The sequence below is a fragment of the Xenopus tropicalis genome, chromosome 2, assembly GCF_000004195.4.
Source record: "Xenopus tropicalis strain Nigerian chromosome 2, UCB_Xtro_10.0, whole genome shotgun sequence".
Lineage (NCBI taxonomy): Eukaryota > Metazoa > Chordata > Amphibia > Anura > Pipidae > Xenopus > Xenopus tropicalis.
This window is the reverse complement of record NC_030678.2, coordinates 15,954,183-15,969,771: the sequence shown is the minus strand read 5'-3', so window position 1 is coordinate 15,969,771 and position 15,589 is coordinate 15,954,183. Positions and strand designations below refer to the sequence as shown.

Genomic DNA, 15,589 nt, shown 5'->3' with positions numbered 1-15,589 from the left:
TTCTTTCCCATTCTCTTTCACATCAGTCCCTGCCCCAGTGGTTGTTATCGTAAAAAAAATCTTTACATTTACATAGAAATATAGGAAATTTCTCCGCTTTCCAAAAAACATAACATGATTGTAAGACTGACTGTATTTATCTTAACTGGATGTCTAGATATTTCAAAACACATGTATACATGAACACGGAAGGGCTCCATTCAGCAGGAATGTGGTGATACTTCTTGGATAGTTTCCTTTTAATTAATTACTATGAAGCATTTGCTACAGCCTTAAAGAAAGCGTATGAATCCGGATAGCATTTAAAATGTAAAGCAGTTACCTTTAAAGGGATACTGTCATTAGAACTGCTTTCAGCTAACCTATTGTTTTTCCTACTCCCATGTAACTGGAGGAGTCCCAAGCCGGACTTGGATTTCTTACTATTGAGTGCTGATACCTACTGGGAGCTGCTATCTTGCTTCCTTCCCATTGTTCTGCTGATCGGCTGCTGGGGGAGGGGGGGATATCACTCCAACTTGCAGCACAGCAGTAAAGTGTGACTGAAGTTTATCAGAGTACAGGTCACATGACTGTGGCACCCTGGGAAATGAAGAATATGGGAAAAACAGATTACAATGCAGGATTCTGCTGGAGAAGCTCTATTAACTGATCGGTTTTGAAAAACGTGTTTTCCCATGACAGTATTACTTTAACTTAACAAGTGTGTCTGTTTTAAATAATAATAAAACCATGCCCCTGCCTGTATATACCAATGCATTTTATACACAATAATAAATAAAAATATATAAGACATCAAAAATGAATTTCCCCATTTTGCACTTTCTGGCCTTTAGAAGCAGTAAACTTTTTAATATTGCGTTAAAGTCACAAGAGCACATTCTTATAAAAAGGTGAGATTTGTACCCTGGGAACTCAATGCTTTGGAGGCAGCAAGTTTATGTCTGGGATGGGAAAAGGGGAAAAAGTCATTTATTCAAAGTCTCCAGAAAGTGTCACTGAGGTTGGACCTGGTGATCCTCATCGTATTCATGTGTGAGGGGTAAAATAAACATGTTCATCTTATCCCTCTGGATAAAAAAAAAATGCAAAACAAAAAAAAAAATAAATGCAAAACAATAGAAGGTTGGGCTTAGGTATTGCTCAGAAACTCATTTTAAAGGAGCAGTAAAGTTCAACAAAGAAGTAGGTTAGAAATGCTGCACATTATGGGCTTCTGTACCAGCCCAAGGCCCCCACAGCCCCACAGTAAAGATATTTGCCTTCCGATAGGCCCCAGTGCTGCTGTCAGTTACCTGAGCTTAGGGACTGACAATATACTGTATATAAAAATAAATATAAAATAAAAATAAAATAAAAATAAAAAATAAAATAAAAGTCACTATACAAAGCTGATTAGTTATTTATTCAGATTCTCATTACATGACAGCTCAGATTAGTATCATTTGTATAGGAATTTAATAATCAGCTCTGTAGCATCAGATTTTATGAGAGATGAATGTCATTTTCTGCTAGATTATTTGTGACACCCCTAAGCTTAGTTTCTCAGTAGCTGCCCAGACCACACTAAACATGTAAGTGCCACTGAGGCTGCTAACATAATCCAAGATGGTGCCCCCCTATGCACAACTACAAAGGCCTGGATCATTACTGTTATTGAGATTCTGAGGCTGGTGCAGTAAGTTCAGTATATGAAATTTGGCATTTGGACCCCATAATGCTTTTAGGGTTTACTTCTCTTTTAAGAATAGTTAATTTGAAAATATGAGCCCCTAACAGTTGAGGGCCAATCTCCAGCTCACTGTTTCAGAGCAATGTTATCAATACAACCACAGCTACCAATGTGCATTCAGTTTACATAGGGGCACCCCATGTATAGATGCTTTGCCCTCTGCCATTGTGCAAACTCACTGGCAATTACAATGGCCAACCTATAACCACTTAGCTAAGTCTTGTGAAACATTAATTGCTGATTGCTATGGGTTTCTAAATGGGAAAAAATCTGTCCATTGGATTTTGTCCGTTAAAACACAAACTAGTTTTAGTCCATAGAATTATATTATTCCACTGTAAGGGAATTATTCAAAGTATTCTTATTTTAAAACACTGCCCTATATTTTTTTAAAAATACCCTCCTCCGTAAGCTGTATTTGCTGCTGTCCTTATATCTGTTGATGGATAATGTCTCAGCTGAGACCAAAAATATGGTAGCTCTGACACATCTAAGATCAGAAATAGTATGACTGTTTATGTTGTATACACTGTGTTTCAGGAAAAATAGTAAAAGTATAAACACTATTAGCAGAGAACATTGGCAGCTGCAGGAATGGATGCTTTGAAGTATTTATTATTAAATGACATAATGAGTTATATAAGCATGTGTATATACATAGAACCTGTTAAGGCCCTGCCCTACCGCAGATGTTTAATGGCCATTCCCATGTGATGGCTTGATTTTGTAGGTTACCCTCAGAGCTTACAATTGTATTGAAGATCAAGAGTTGAGTTAAAGCCGCTTAGTGGTGTAACTATTCAGGGGGCAGTGGGTGCAGTTGTACCCGGGCACACTCCTCCAGTAGAAGCCATCAGAGGGGGGTGGAAACTGGGGGTGCTCAAATGCAGTTCTTGCATGGTGCCCTATAATGCCACTGAAGCCACTTTTTCTTCTACAGTCAATCTTTCTCCGACACCCGGTGTCACTTGCACGGCAATTAAACCCAATAAAATCTTTCTAAATTCGGTTACAAATGTCCATAAGCACATGATTCTTGGCATCTGCTCCCAAAACCACAAGTACAATCCCTAAATCTTGCAAGCTAAAAGGATTGAGGAGACCACCTCATACGTATGCAAATAAGTCATAACAGGATTCTGGGAAGAAATTCCTTAAGGCTCCTAGAAAAGTCCCATTTACATGGGTTTATCCTATAGGCTAAAGCTCACCCACTGGGTTTAAAGCAGAAGCCAGGATAATAGCTGATCACATTCCCAACTACAGACCGGTTTCGCCCTTTTTGGGGCTCATCAGTGTAGCGCAGGGTTTTCTGATCAGCTTAGGTAGAGCCAGGAGTGGGGATTCACGAACAAGCTAAAAGGATTGAGGAGACCGTCTCATACGCATGCAAATAAGTCATAACAGGATTCTGGGAAGAAATTCCTTAAGGCTCCTAGAAAAGTCCCATTTACATGGGCTTTGTCCCATTTACATGGGTTTAATCTTGCACAAAGTCAAGTGTTATCTCAACACTCTGTAGTGACCAATGTTCACAGTCTTTGAAAGGCTCCATATTTTACTCTCCCATTCTGCAGTTCAAAGGGCTTCAGTTGTCAGAACTGAGATAAACTGCTTGGATAGCAGTGGGTTAAATGATTCTGCTGTGTTAGTTCAGGTGAAGCAGTTGTACTTCTGGTACATTTATTATAACAAGGCAGGTAAGACTGGCCTGCTCCTTACTTGCTCAAGGCTTAGACAGGAGGTGGGAAACAAGAACAGGACAGTGAATCATAAGACAAATGGCAAAACAGTAGGAATGCCCTTAACCAAAATGTCCACACAAGCAAAGCTCACTACAAGAACCATGTCAGTTCTTTGCAATATTTACTTGCAGTGGGTCTCTTTGCAGGCGGCCACTGATATCTGTGCCAAGTAACCTTTTCTACACATATTGGCTTTTGGAGTAGAGGCTTGATGGCTGGCGTAGTGGACCACTGGTTGCTGATTTAGGCGGGGGAGCACCGGTTACCAATTTAGGAGGCAGGCTGTATCTGACTTTTTTTTCACCGATCCAGAAGGAACAGCAAAGGATTAGCCCTCCAACAAATAAAAGCAATGCTGTGGTCCACCCAATGTACAGCGCATCACCCAGTTCTCTCTTCTGCGATGGAAGAACAAGAGGATTGTAGAAGTCCCTGATTATCTGATTACCAGTCCAGGATACTGGAATCAGAACCACAATCGCAGAAAGGATGAATGTTATGCCAGCTACCAGAAGTATAATACCTTTTGCTCTCGTATTATCTCCAACACACACAGTGCATTTCATGCCAATGACGGCGATAATGAAAGCAAGGAATGTCAAGCAGATACCCACACACATCAGTGCTCTGCCAGCCTGCAAGTCAGGTGTCAGTGCCAACAGTGAATCATATACCTTGCATTGCATCCTGATGTTGGCTTGCCTGACACAGTTCATCCACAATCCTTCCCACTGTGCCTCAAACACCACAATGTTGTTATCAATGAAGGCAGTCACTCTCCATTGGGGCATGCCGGTGACAGCACAAGTTCCTATCAAGCCAATGCCTCCCAACACCAGACCAACAAGTTGCAAAGCCATATTGTCTTCCCGGATGGAGCTCAGCAGTACAGGGATCAGTCCTGTATGTGCAGCAAACTGAAACTCTTACTCTTCGCTCAAGAAAGTGACTCTTAGTTCCCAAACATCAAGGACCAATGAAACCCAGTACGGGCTGGTTGGAATTTTATATGCTCCGCTTTCCAAAATTTAAATTCCACTGGAAGGAGACAGAAGTGCTTGTTTATCAGGTCTGACAGCTTTCCCAGCCAATGATATGATAGTCTAAAGAGGTGTGCTTATACCAACATAGATTCTTTACTGCTAGAACTGTAATATATGTGCCTGGCGTTGCACTAGATCATAACAGCTGGCAGGTTGAGCAAGTTCTAGCACAATTTCTATTTTGCTTTACTGAGCAACAGGCACTTCAGGTAGATGGAGGGAGTCCAAGAGCTACAGTCTGCAAAAGAGAAACAGGAGAGAGTGCTCAGGAGTCACACACACACAGGTCTCCTTGCTTGAGCAATCACCTCCACTTGGTGTGACCTGATAGCTCCCTTCCTAGAAAAAACCATTACCTGAAAAACAATGATATGAAAAGTTAAAATAACCTTCAGAAATATGACCAGCCAAGCTGCAAAATGTACAATTCAGTGAGGAGTGGGTTTTAAATAGTGTTTAAATAGTGGCTTTGGGTATACTTGGGTCAATGAATGAGCTTATCCTGTCAGAATAATCATGGCTGCTCCCACTGATATATAAGAGAAATAATGTTCTTTTACTTGTGTGATGTTTGACAGCAATATCCGATGGGTTGCTATGAAATACTAGACATAGTAGCTTGCATACATAGTAACATTGTAGATGAGGGTGAAAGTTAAGTTCAACTTGTTTGTGAAACCTGCCTTTCCCAGGTGGGAAATTGGACCAGACCCTGGATCAACTTTGCATCCCTCTACCTCTTAACCATGTTACAGATATAGGAAAATATTGGTATATCTGCCATTTGGCCACCCGCAGATCCGACAATATCTAAGATAGCAACGTTTTCACCCCCAAATCATAGGTTACTTTTGAGCTGGACTTATCTATGAAATAAAATTGGCATTGTACCTATACCTTATCCTAACTGGCCTTCTGGCTGCCACTCCTCCAAACCCCTATAGGGAATCCTGAACCCCAGTTTGGGAACCATGGCATTAGAGGGTACTGTATATCTCTAACATCTGTCCTGTCTGTGGGCACCGAGGCCTGGCATTGAGAAGCTGATGGGAAGTATCAGTATATAAAGCTATTTGCATTTCTTGCTAATTCTGTTTCCTATGTTTTGCATACTGTGTCTATGGAGGCACTACAGGGAACATGGGCAGCACAGATAATTCCTGCAGGATGATTTATTAGTTGTGGAATAGAACATAATAGAGTTTTCCCCACCTTATGTTACTATTACTAGCAACTAAAACAAAGGCAACTCCCTGTCTCACCACAGAAACAAGATACTAGCCTTGCTACAATTGCACTCAGGAAGGCTGACAAAAAGAATGTCAGATATGATAGCAGTAAGCCAAAGAAAAGTCAATGTGACAAATGAAAAAATGTCTATACATCTCTCTAAGCCCACAAACTTATCGTGATGGAGAATTAAGCTTATGAGTGTATTGTGTATGTTAAGATTTATTTGCTGTACGGATTTAAAAAAATTCACAGTGTTCAAATTGGCCCAGCAAATGGTACCTGCAAAATGTATTTATTGGGTAGGTAAGGAGTAGTTCGTAGGTGTTGGTAGGATGAAGGTATGAGTGTCTACAAGCCTGTGAGTTAGGTATTAAAGAGTATGGTACATGGGGGAGATCTAAGTCAAATAGTTAAAGTCCATGATCTTCAGGTCTCCATCAGCTGTTCCATGTGCCTAATGTTACAGCATCCATTGGTTCATTATCCCACTGTTAAAGTATTAGTAGACTTCCAGTTGCTTGGATTCTGCTTGAACTACTGTCACTGGCCCTTTTCTATTGTTTTATTGCCAATATAGGCCCAGAGTTCCCGGCCAGAGTCTTTAGGGACATCTGGTCCTGCATCATTTATTTTATCTATGATATTCTCCAGTTGCTTTTTACTTACCCCTACTAGATATGTATAACTGTTTATGTCAATACATTTTTCTTGAAACTCTATCAAAGGGCACACATTTTAAGGCATACACAGCCTTAAAAAGATATTTTATTTTCTACAATCATGCCTGTATTGCCTATAATAGTGGAAACCATGTGACTGATTGGAAGAAGGCAGCTCATAACTTTTTATTGTATTGTTTAAACATTAACATGGAAATCATGCAAAAACCCCTATGGTGACAATACCAAACTTACATCTCACCTGCTGTTACATCTATACCCAAACTCCAACAGTCACTGACAACAGGACACGGAGCACTGGTGGTTCTTAACCCGCACAACAAAATATTGGACCATAATTGGTGGCTGGAACCCCCAAAAAAAAGAAAAATACTCTGCTATGCCCATACATTTTACCAAACATTTCATGAGAATATAATAGATTATATTTACTCTCTCAAGGTTAGGTAAAAAATTCTAGAGAAAGATGAAACATATTGTTAGAGTCCCGCACCAATACCTACCTATTTAAGAACCAGCTGTATATAGAACCCGTGTGCCATGTAGAAGAATAACGACATTCACCACCAGGGCAGTAAATGTTTTTCTTCTCGGATCAGTAAGTAACCAGGCAAGGGCACAGTCTGTTAATGTGACATAATAAATCCAGGTTGTGACATATGTTCTACACAGGCTTTGCTTTTCCTGGGGTAAAGGTTAGAGCCTAGTGAGAATGTATTATTATTACAGCTTCATTTGCCTTATAACTGCCCTCACTCAAAACTCAAAACACACATATGCAAAATCAGCCAGTTTAGTTGTTTCTCTCCATTTCTGGCTAGCCATGTATCTCTTTAAAGCACTGGTCTTAGACATAACATACAGAAAAAGAGGAAAGAGAGATCGCTCAACAAGCAGATCTCAAACAAATTTCTCAGACAACAAAATAGAACGGAAAATAGATAAATAAATAGAACAAGTTATACAGTATATATACCAAATAATCAAATAAGGCTCGGGTGTTCAAACCCCGAGCCCGCCGCTTGAAATTCAGACAAGTTAATCACTCGAATGGTCTAGAACAGGGGTAGGGAATCTATGACTCGGGAGCCAGATGTGGCTCTTTTGATGGCTGCATCTGGCTCTCTGCCAAATCTTTAATAAAAAAATTAACGGGGGACGTGGCCTGCGCTTGGCGGATAGAAGACGTGCTCTAAGCCACACATCCGGCATCCTTGGCACCCACCCTATCCATTGAACGCAGGCCACGCCCTCCTCCACATCGCATCCGGCATCCTTGGCACCCACCCTACCTTGCCCCTGCACTCGGCAGATAGAACACGTGTTCTAAGCCTTAGAACAATTCTTCTATCTGCCGAGCGCAGGCCATGCCCTCCTCTGCATCACATCCGGCATCCACCCTACCTTGCCCCGCAGCATCTGCAGCCAAACATATTGTATGGCTCTCACGGAATTACATTTTAAAATATGTGGTGTTTATGGCTCTCTCAGCCAAAAAGGTTCCCGACCCCTGGTCTAGAATCTAAGAAATCAGCATGCTCACCAAGGTCCGGCAGTGGTCCGGGTGCTCAAGGCCCCGAACCCGCAGCTGAAGGGAATTAACTCCAAAGTTGAAAGAAGGACGTCGAGCACCTCGGACACTAGGAATCTGTTAAAATCCGAACTTTATTTCATCATGTTTAAAAACAAAGAGTGCCTGACGCGTTTCGTGCGTTTGGAGCACTTATTCATAGGCAAACATCAGTGAGTATCAGAGACTGATGTTTGCCTATGAATAAGTGCTCCAAACGCACGAAACACGTCAGGCACTCTTTGTTTTTAAACATGATGAAATAAAGTTCGGATTTTAACAGATTCCTAGCGTCCGAGGTGCTCGACGTCCTTCTTTCAACTTTGGATAACATACAGAAATACAAAGCTAATTTAGTACCAATATAGTACTAATTTATGCTACTCCTGTTTATTAAATCATTAAAAAGTCCTAACCATTTTTTGTGGGCACAACGTGTCCCCCAACGCAAGCATTTTTGGGCATCATGCAGATATGGCATGCTGGGGAAAAGAAGAAGGAAAGGTAAAAACTAAGAAAGCTTTATCAGAAAGGTCTATGTAAATACAGCCATAAGCACGTACAGGAATGCTGCACTGAGTCCTCTGTCAAAAACACAGGATTTCTTGTCTTCTTTTGTGTAAACATGTTCTTCAGTATCTGACTTCCTCTCTCGAAAAATCCTTCAGTCCCGGGGCCTGAGTCTGAGCAGCTCTCTCCTTTCTCCTGCTCTCCCCTCCCATAAGAATGCTAAGAACTCCCTCCCCCCTCCCTTAGGAATGTGTGATCTCAGCTATAACAGCTAGAGCTGGAGCAGGAAGCTACTTAAAATGGCAGCTGCTATCTTAAGCAAACGGAGAAAGCTTCTAAAGCTGTTTACTCAGATATGGTAATGGTTTCTGCAGAATAAATATAGTGTTCTAGGTGGCACTAATGTGGCAAATCTATTGGCAGTAAAATGTCAAATTGACTTTCCTTCTCCTTTAAAGGAACATATTATCAGCACTGAGGAGAACATTGGAAACAACCACACATGGTACAAGGTATCTTGTGTGCTCATTTCCAAAGCTGGGTCAGGCAGATGCAGCTGAGAGCACTGGAGGGCTGGAGGCTACATCTGAATGTTGCTGTATGTGTACTTTATTCAGGGAAGCCCAGGACTCCCTAACCATTATGGTAAAGTGTATTTGGGTTCGGACCCATGGATTAAGAATTCTAATGGAATCATACGCCCAAGGGCTACTTGTCCAACAGCTTGAGGCCAACAGGTTGGACAGCCCCCTATTTCATTAGCTTTCTTGTCTCAAATATGGAGCTTCTTGGCTCAAATATGAGCTTCCCATCCCTGCCACTCGTCCTGTTCTATGGGGAAAAAACCCTTTATGATTTATATATATAAGTAAGAAAGACAGCTGTAAACAAGTAAAGTACTGCTGCTGACTTTTTCTCTCTTGGGCACGGTCCCCTTGGGTGTGTGACTGCTGCTTTTGTATAAACAATTGAGATAACTTGTTCCACATGTACAACTGCCATCGTCTCACTAGTCCAGTGCCTTGGCTGCATAGGTTTCTATTTAAATACTGTACACAACCATTGAAGCTTCTTTGTTTGTTATGGAAAAAGCCTTAAACGTCACATGTATGTACAAAGTATAAGCTTAGTGTGTGTATCTGTAGCTCTTTGAATCAGTGCAGTCTGCAGCATGCAGTTACATGAGCAGAAAGTTAACAAAAAAAGAAGAAAAGTAAATGCCTGTAGTTGTTATCTTGGTTTCTGGGGTCAGTGACCCTGACGACCATGTTTATATACACACTCACACATATATATGTATATACAAACACACTGTTACTGTTAAAGAGCAGATGTCCTGCTTGGGAACTCCAGGGCCAGTAACAGTAATGCAGTAGCTAGAGACATGGGGGGATCTTAATATTCAACTGCGAATGCTGTATCCCAGAAGCAATAGACAGGAGGGCCATTCTGTACACATGAACGGCTGAATCAGATTCTGCACAAACAGTGGCCCTCGAAAGAAGCATTTGAATGGTCTACGTGGGTTTCTAATGCCCCTCGCAACTACTACAACAGTTACCAAGATATTGGAAGGTTCTATAACTATAGATGTCTCTTTTCTAGTATTCTGCCAGGCCCTGTCCATCTTGCTACCTTCAACAGAGCACAAAATTCTGCCACCATGAACAGAGGCATTAACCTTTTGGAAATGCCGTATTACATCCCAACCATATCCCTTTCTTCAACCCCCGTGGGTATAAATAGTGGTAAGTTTTTAAAAATTCAGGAGGGTTGACAGGTTTTTCTGAGATGACCACAATTACAAATTGGCTGTGCATGGCTTAAACTGGCTTTCCCTAACCCAATGCGCTGCTTCAGGCACTCATAGGGGATTAGCCTCACAGAGAACTACTGCTATAGTCTAACCACCCCCCCAACAGAATAAATTGATAAAAACATTAGGAGTCTGTGCAGTGTCTATATAGTATTGCATTATATTGTCCCTTAAAAGATCTTTTCCGTAAATGCACTATGTATTTTTAGCTGCTGCTTGGCTTTCAAAATTATTGTGTTTTGATAAAAACTTCTTTTTTGTCAGTAAACAAGGCGTTGCGTTCTTGGCCTTCATTTTTCAGATGGCAGGCAGAAACTCCGAGGCTTTGTAATTTCTCAGTCGTGCATTGTGTGTGCTTGTTCTCTGGGTTTCTATCCATTGCGCTCCCACATACAAACATATTGTACAGAGCAAGGTTGGGATTTACAAGCCTAGGTACTGCATGTAAGGAATGGCTAGCAATACATTCTTTACCTGGTTTAGCTTTTGAACCATATCTTTAGCCAATATAGTAAGCACTCAACTGAATATAAATTAAACAATGTGCCTAAAATTCAAAGAAAATGGCATTTGTTAAGCACAACCGCCACCAGAAGACACAAAGTACCTAAGATACACAAGGGCTGATTCACTAAAAGCGTTAAAACGAGCGCTATTTATAGCATGCATTAAAAATTTTATCGCGCCTAATTTTTCACATCTTACATTACATTTTCACATTAGACGCGATGCTGTTTGCGTTATTTAAGTCGCGAAGACTATTTTTGTGTGGTATTTGACGCAACGCGTGCTAATTAATGCAGCACGCTACTTGTCGCGCACGCTAATTAACACATGTGTGCTACTTTTCGCGCGCACGCCATATTAGCCATACACAGCATTACGTTCATAAAACTACTTTTTTTAAAAATGCCCATTTCCCTGCAAACTGGCGGCTGCATCACTCTGGGTCCAACACAGACTTGAATAAATCCCCCTGCAAAGTCCATATTGTGTTGCCAAAAGCTCATTAACTGTACTTTTCTATAATTACCGGGTTAGGGGTTAATTTTCGCACAAACTAATGCAATATTTAGCGCGTCTAACTGTTTGTGAATCATGCGTTAGTGTTATTTCTGCACGAGAATTAATGCAATGAGGTAAAATTAACGCATGCGGTTGCGCACTAATTAATGCACGCAATATGCGACTTAACGCATGCGATAATACTTTAGTGAATCGCGTAGTTTTTTTGCATCAATTTTAATGCAAGAAAGCATGCGATAACACTTAGGGGCTGATTTACTAACCCACGAATCCGACCCGAATTGGAAAAGTTCCGACTTGAAAACGAACATTTTGCGATTTTTTCGTATGTTTTGCGATTTTTTCGGATTCTGTACGAATTTTTCGTTACCAATACGATTTTTGCGTAAAAACGCGAGTTTTTCGTATCCATTACGAAAGTTGCGTAAAAAGTTGCGCATTTTTCGTAGCGTTAAAACTTACGCGAAAAGTTTCGCATTTTTCGCGTAAGTTTTAACGCTACGAAAAATGCGCAACTTTTTACGCAACTTTCGTAATGGATAGGAAAACTCGCGTTTTTACGCAAAAATCGTATTGGTAACGGAAAATTCGTAAAGAATCCGAAAAAATCGCAAAATACCGATCATTACGAAAAAAACGCAATCGGACTCCATTCGACCCGTTCGTGGGTAAGTAAATCAGCCCCTTATTGTGTAGTGAATCAACCCTACAGTGTAGCATTTTTAGCCTAATTCTTGGGTGAACTTTTATTTTTCTTCAAAGGGGATGGGTCGCCATTATTCAGACGTATAAGTGCGTTAAAACGTGCGTTATTTATAGCATGCGTTAAAATTTTTATTGCGTCTAATTTTTAACGTCTTAACGCACGATTCACTAAAAGTGTGTGTAAGATGTGTGTCTCATAAACGCAATCATTTATACTGCTGTGTTCTTGCTATTCCACATCAGCATCACACCAGCCTCAAACACAAAGTTTCCAGCACTTTTGACTACATAATGGAAATGTTATTTTAGCACCTTATAAACAACATGTGTTTGGCTTTGATTTAGGTTTGAAGTGCTAATTACAGAGGTCTGCACTTAATTTTAGTACATGGTGTTGCCCTGTTCCATCTCAGGGATACAGAGCATGCAATTTGCTGTTCCTTTCTAAATCTTTGCAGTTTAATAGCAAGGTAATGTAGGAGACAGAATAATAACAAGCGCTGCATCCATTCAAAGAGTATCCGCAAAGCTTTTTATTTTTGTTATTTTTGTAGTTACAAATGGCTGCAGCAATTTCTTTTGAAAAGTGTAGTAAATGAATAAAAAGAAAGTATTGCTGACCCTTTCCTGTTCTACATAATAACTATGTCACTATAGCTTCATGCTTTCAGCCACAGCCAGAACCACACACGCACATATATTTATATGTGTGTATATATATGGCCAGTCCTACACTCACCCCCGGTCTGGCCTGTCCTACACTCACTCACCCCCGGTCTGGCCTGTCCTACACTCACTCACCCCCGGTCTGGCCAGTCCTACACTCACTCACCCCCGGTCTGGCCTGTCCTACACTCACTCACCCCCGGTCTGGCCTGTCCTACACTCAATCACCCCCGGTCTGGCCAGTCCTACACTCACTCACCCCCGGTCTGGCCTGTCCTACACTCGCTCACCCCCGGTCTGGCCTGTCCTACACTCACTCACCCCCGGTCTGGCCAGTCCTACACTCACTCACCCCCGGTCTGGCCTGTCCTACACTCACCCCCGGTCTGGCCTGTCCTACACTCACTCACCCCCAGTCTGGCCAGTCCTACACTCACTCACCCCCCGGTCTGGCCAGTCCTACACTCACTCACCCCTGGTCTGGCCAGTCCTACACTCACTCACCCCCGGTCTGGCCTGTCCTACACTCACTCACCCCCGGTCTGGCCAGTCCTACACTCACTCACCCCCGGTCTGGCCTGTCCTACACTCACTCACCCCCGGTCTGGCCAGTCCTACACTCACTCACCCCCGGTCTGGCCTGTCCTACACTCACTCACCCTCGGTCTGGCCTGTCCTACACTCACTCACCCCCGGTCTGGCCTGTCCTACACTCACTCACCCTCGGTCTGGCCAGCCCTACACTCACTCACCCCCGGTCTGGCCAGTCCTACACTCACTCACCCCCGGTCTGGCCAGTCCTACACTCACTCACCCCCGGTCTGGCCTGTCCCACACTCACTCACCCCCGGTCTGGCCTGTCCCACAATCACTCACCCCCGGTCTGGCCTGTCCTACACTCACTCACCCTCGGTCTGGCCAGTCCTACACTCACTCACCCCCGGTCTGGCCAGTCCTACACTCACTCACCCCCGGTCTGGCCTGTCCTACACTCACCCCCGGTCTGGCCTGTCCTACACTCACTCACCCCCGGTCTGGCCTGTCCTACACTCACTCACCCCCGGTCTGGCCAGTCCTACACTCACTCACCCCCGGTCTGGCCAGTCCTACACTCACTCACCCCCGGTCTGGCCTGTCCTACACTCACTCACCCCCGGTCTGGCCAGTCCTACACTCACTCACCCCCGGTCTGGCCAGTCCTACACTCACTCACCCCCGGTCTGGCCAGTCCTACACTCACCCCCGGTCTGGCCAGTCCTACACTCTTATCTGATTCAGTAAGAATTTAGGTATGGAGATCCAAATTACAGAAAGAGCATTCTGGATAATAGGCGCCATACCTGTACTTAAAACTTAGAATCTTGTGTAACTTACATAGAAACTTAAGTAGCTTATGTAACAAGCCATGATAAATTATAGCAGTGTGACAGGGGCAGGTAGGTGGGAAGGGTTTAAATTAGTGTGAACTCCATTGACCCCCAATGAACTGGCTTATTAGCACATTAATTTATGGAGCTTTTTATATAAACTGCTAATTATAGAGTAGCGTCAGCTGTTTATATTGGGATCCATTTACCAAAACTTTGGGAACAAGATGTTCCAGAAATGTATATCACAGCTGCTTATCCCTGTCTCACTGGGCCCCAGCTAGTTAATGGTACCACCCAGTGGTTGCAGGGTCTGTTGCCCTTTATAATTGCACCCTTGCTTTTTGGTAAAATGATGTGCGAGTTTGCATTAGGCCTGGGCTGAACATGCTTCTTGCCTAATGTCTTAATCACAAAAAATCTACCGTTTTTGTTATTTTTTGAGCTAAACATGGCAAACTGGGAAACTGAAGTCACTCCATGTTTGGTTCTTGTGAGGTATATAATTAGATGATAATGTAATTATCTGCCTTGCAAGGACCAAACATGGAGTAGCTCAGTTTCCCCTGTTTGACGTATTTATATCTAAAAGATAACATAAACCATACATTTTTTTGTGATTAAAACAATAGGCAAGAAGTATGTTCAGCCCAGGCCCCATTCATTGCACTCATGTTTAACAAAAGGTTATACCGCCCTTTTACATACGCCAACTAGTGTCCTACTGTATATTGCTAAGGGCTCCTATGTCCTCAAATGCTGGGACTGCAGTGTCATATATTGATGGTCAAAAAATACGGGGGCCACTGTACCCTGAAACGCTGAGGCCACAGTGTCATCTAATGCTGGGGCTGAACTCATGTTCAATAAAAGTGGGCACATTTTCACAAGTGCAGTAACTGTATACGGCATAGTAATCCTAGCTATATGTGACAACAGTGACCCCAGCATTTCAAGATACAGTGACCCCAGCATTTCAAGATACAGTGACCCCAGCATTTCAAGATACAGTGACCCCAGCATTTCAAGATACAGTGACCCCAGCATTTCAAGATACAGTGACCCCAGCATTTCAAGATACAGTGACCCCAGCATTTCAAGACATAGTGACCCCTATCATTTAAAGACATAGTGACCCCAGAATTTCAAGACACAGCAGCCCCAGCATTTCAAGACTAAGGGGTGTGTTTACTAAGATTAGAGATAACTATCACCAGTGATGTTGCTTATAGCAACCAATAAGCAATTAGAATTAAACGGTCACCTAAGTTAGAAATCAAAAGCAAAGCCCTGATTGCTACAGCCCAACATCACCAGTGATATTTATCTCCAAGCTTAGTAAACGTGCCACATAGTGACCCCATCATTTAAAGACTAAGGGGTATGTATACTAAGAATGGAGATAAATATCACCGGCAATGTTGCCTATAGCAACCAAAGTCTTTGCTTTGATGCCTAACTTGTAGGAGACTGTTCAAATCTTATTGCTGATTGGT

At 42.4% G+C, this 15,589-nt stretch overlaps 1 protein-coding gene across 1 annotated transcript; it reads right to left on the bottom strand.

Moving 5' to 3' along the window:
• Nucleotides 1–3,602: 3,602 nt before the first annotated feature.
• On the bottom strand, nucleotides 3,603–4,786 carry cldn8.1 (claudin 8, gene 1). Its single transcript, XM_004912157.4, has one exon. It carries the CDS (start codon nucleotides 4,335–4,337, stop codon nucleotides 3,657–3,659), a length of 681 nt encoding a protein of 226 aa, XP_004912214.1. The 5' UTR covers nucleotides 4,338–4,786; the 3' UTR covers nucleotides 3,603–3,656.
• Between the last annotated feature and the right edge of the window lie 10,803 nt (nucleotides 4,787–15,589).

What these genes read in the sequence shown, in the direction of transcription:
- cldn8.1 (XM_004912157.4), bottom strand. Translation starts at nt 4,337, where the DNA reads ATGGCTTTGCAACTTGTTGGTCTGGTGTTGGGAGGCATTGGCTTGATA.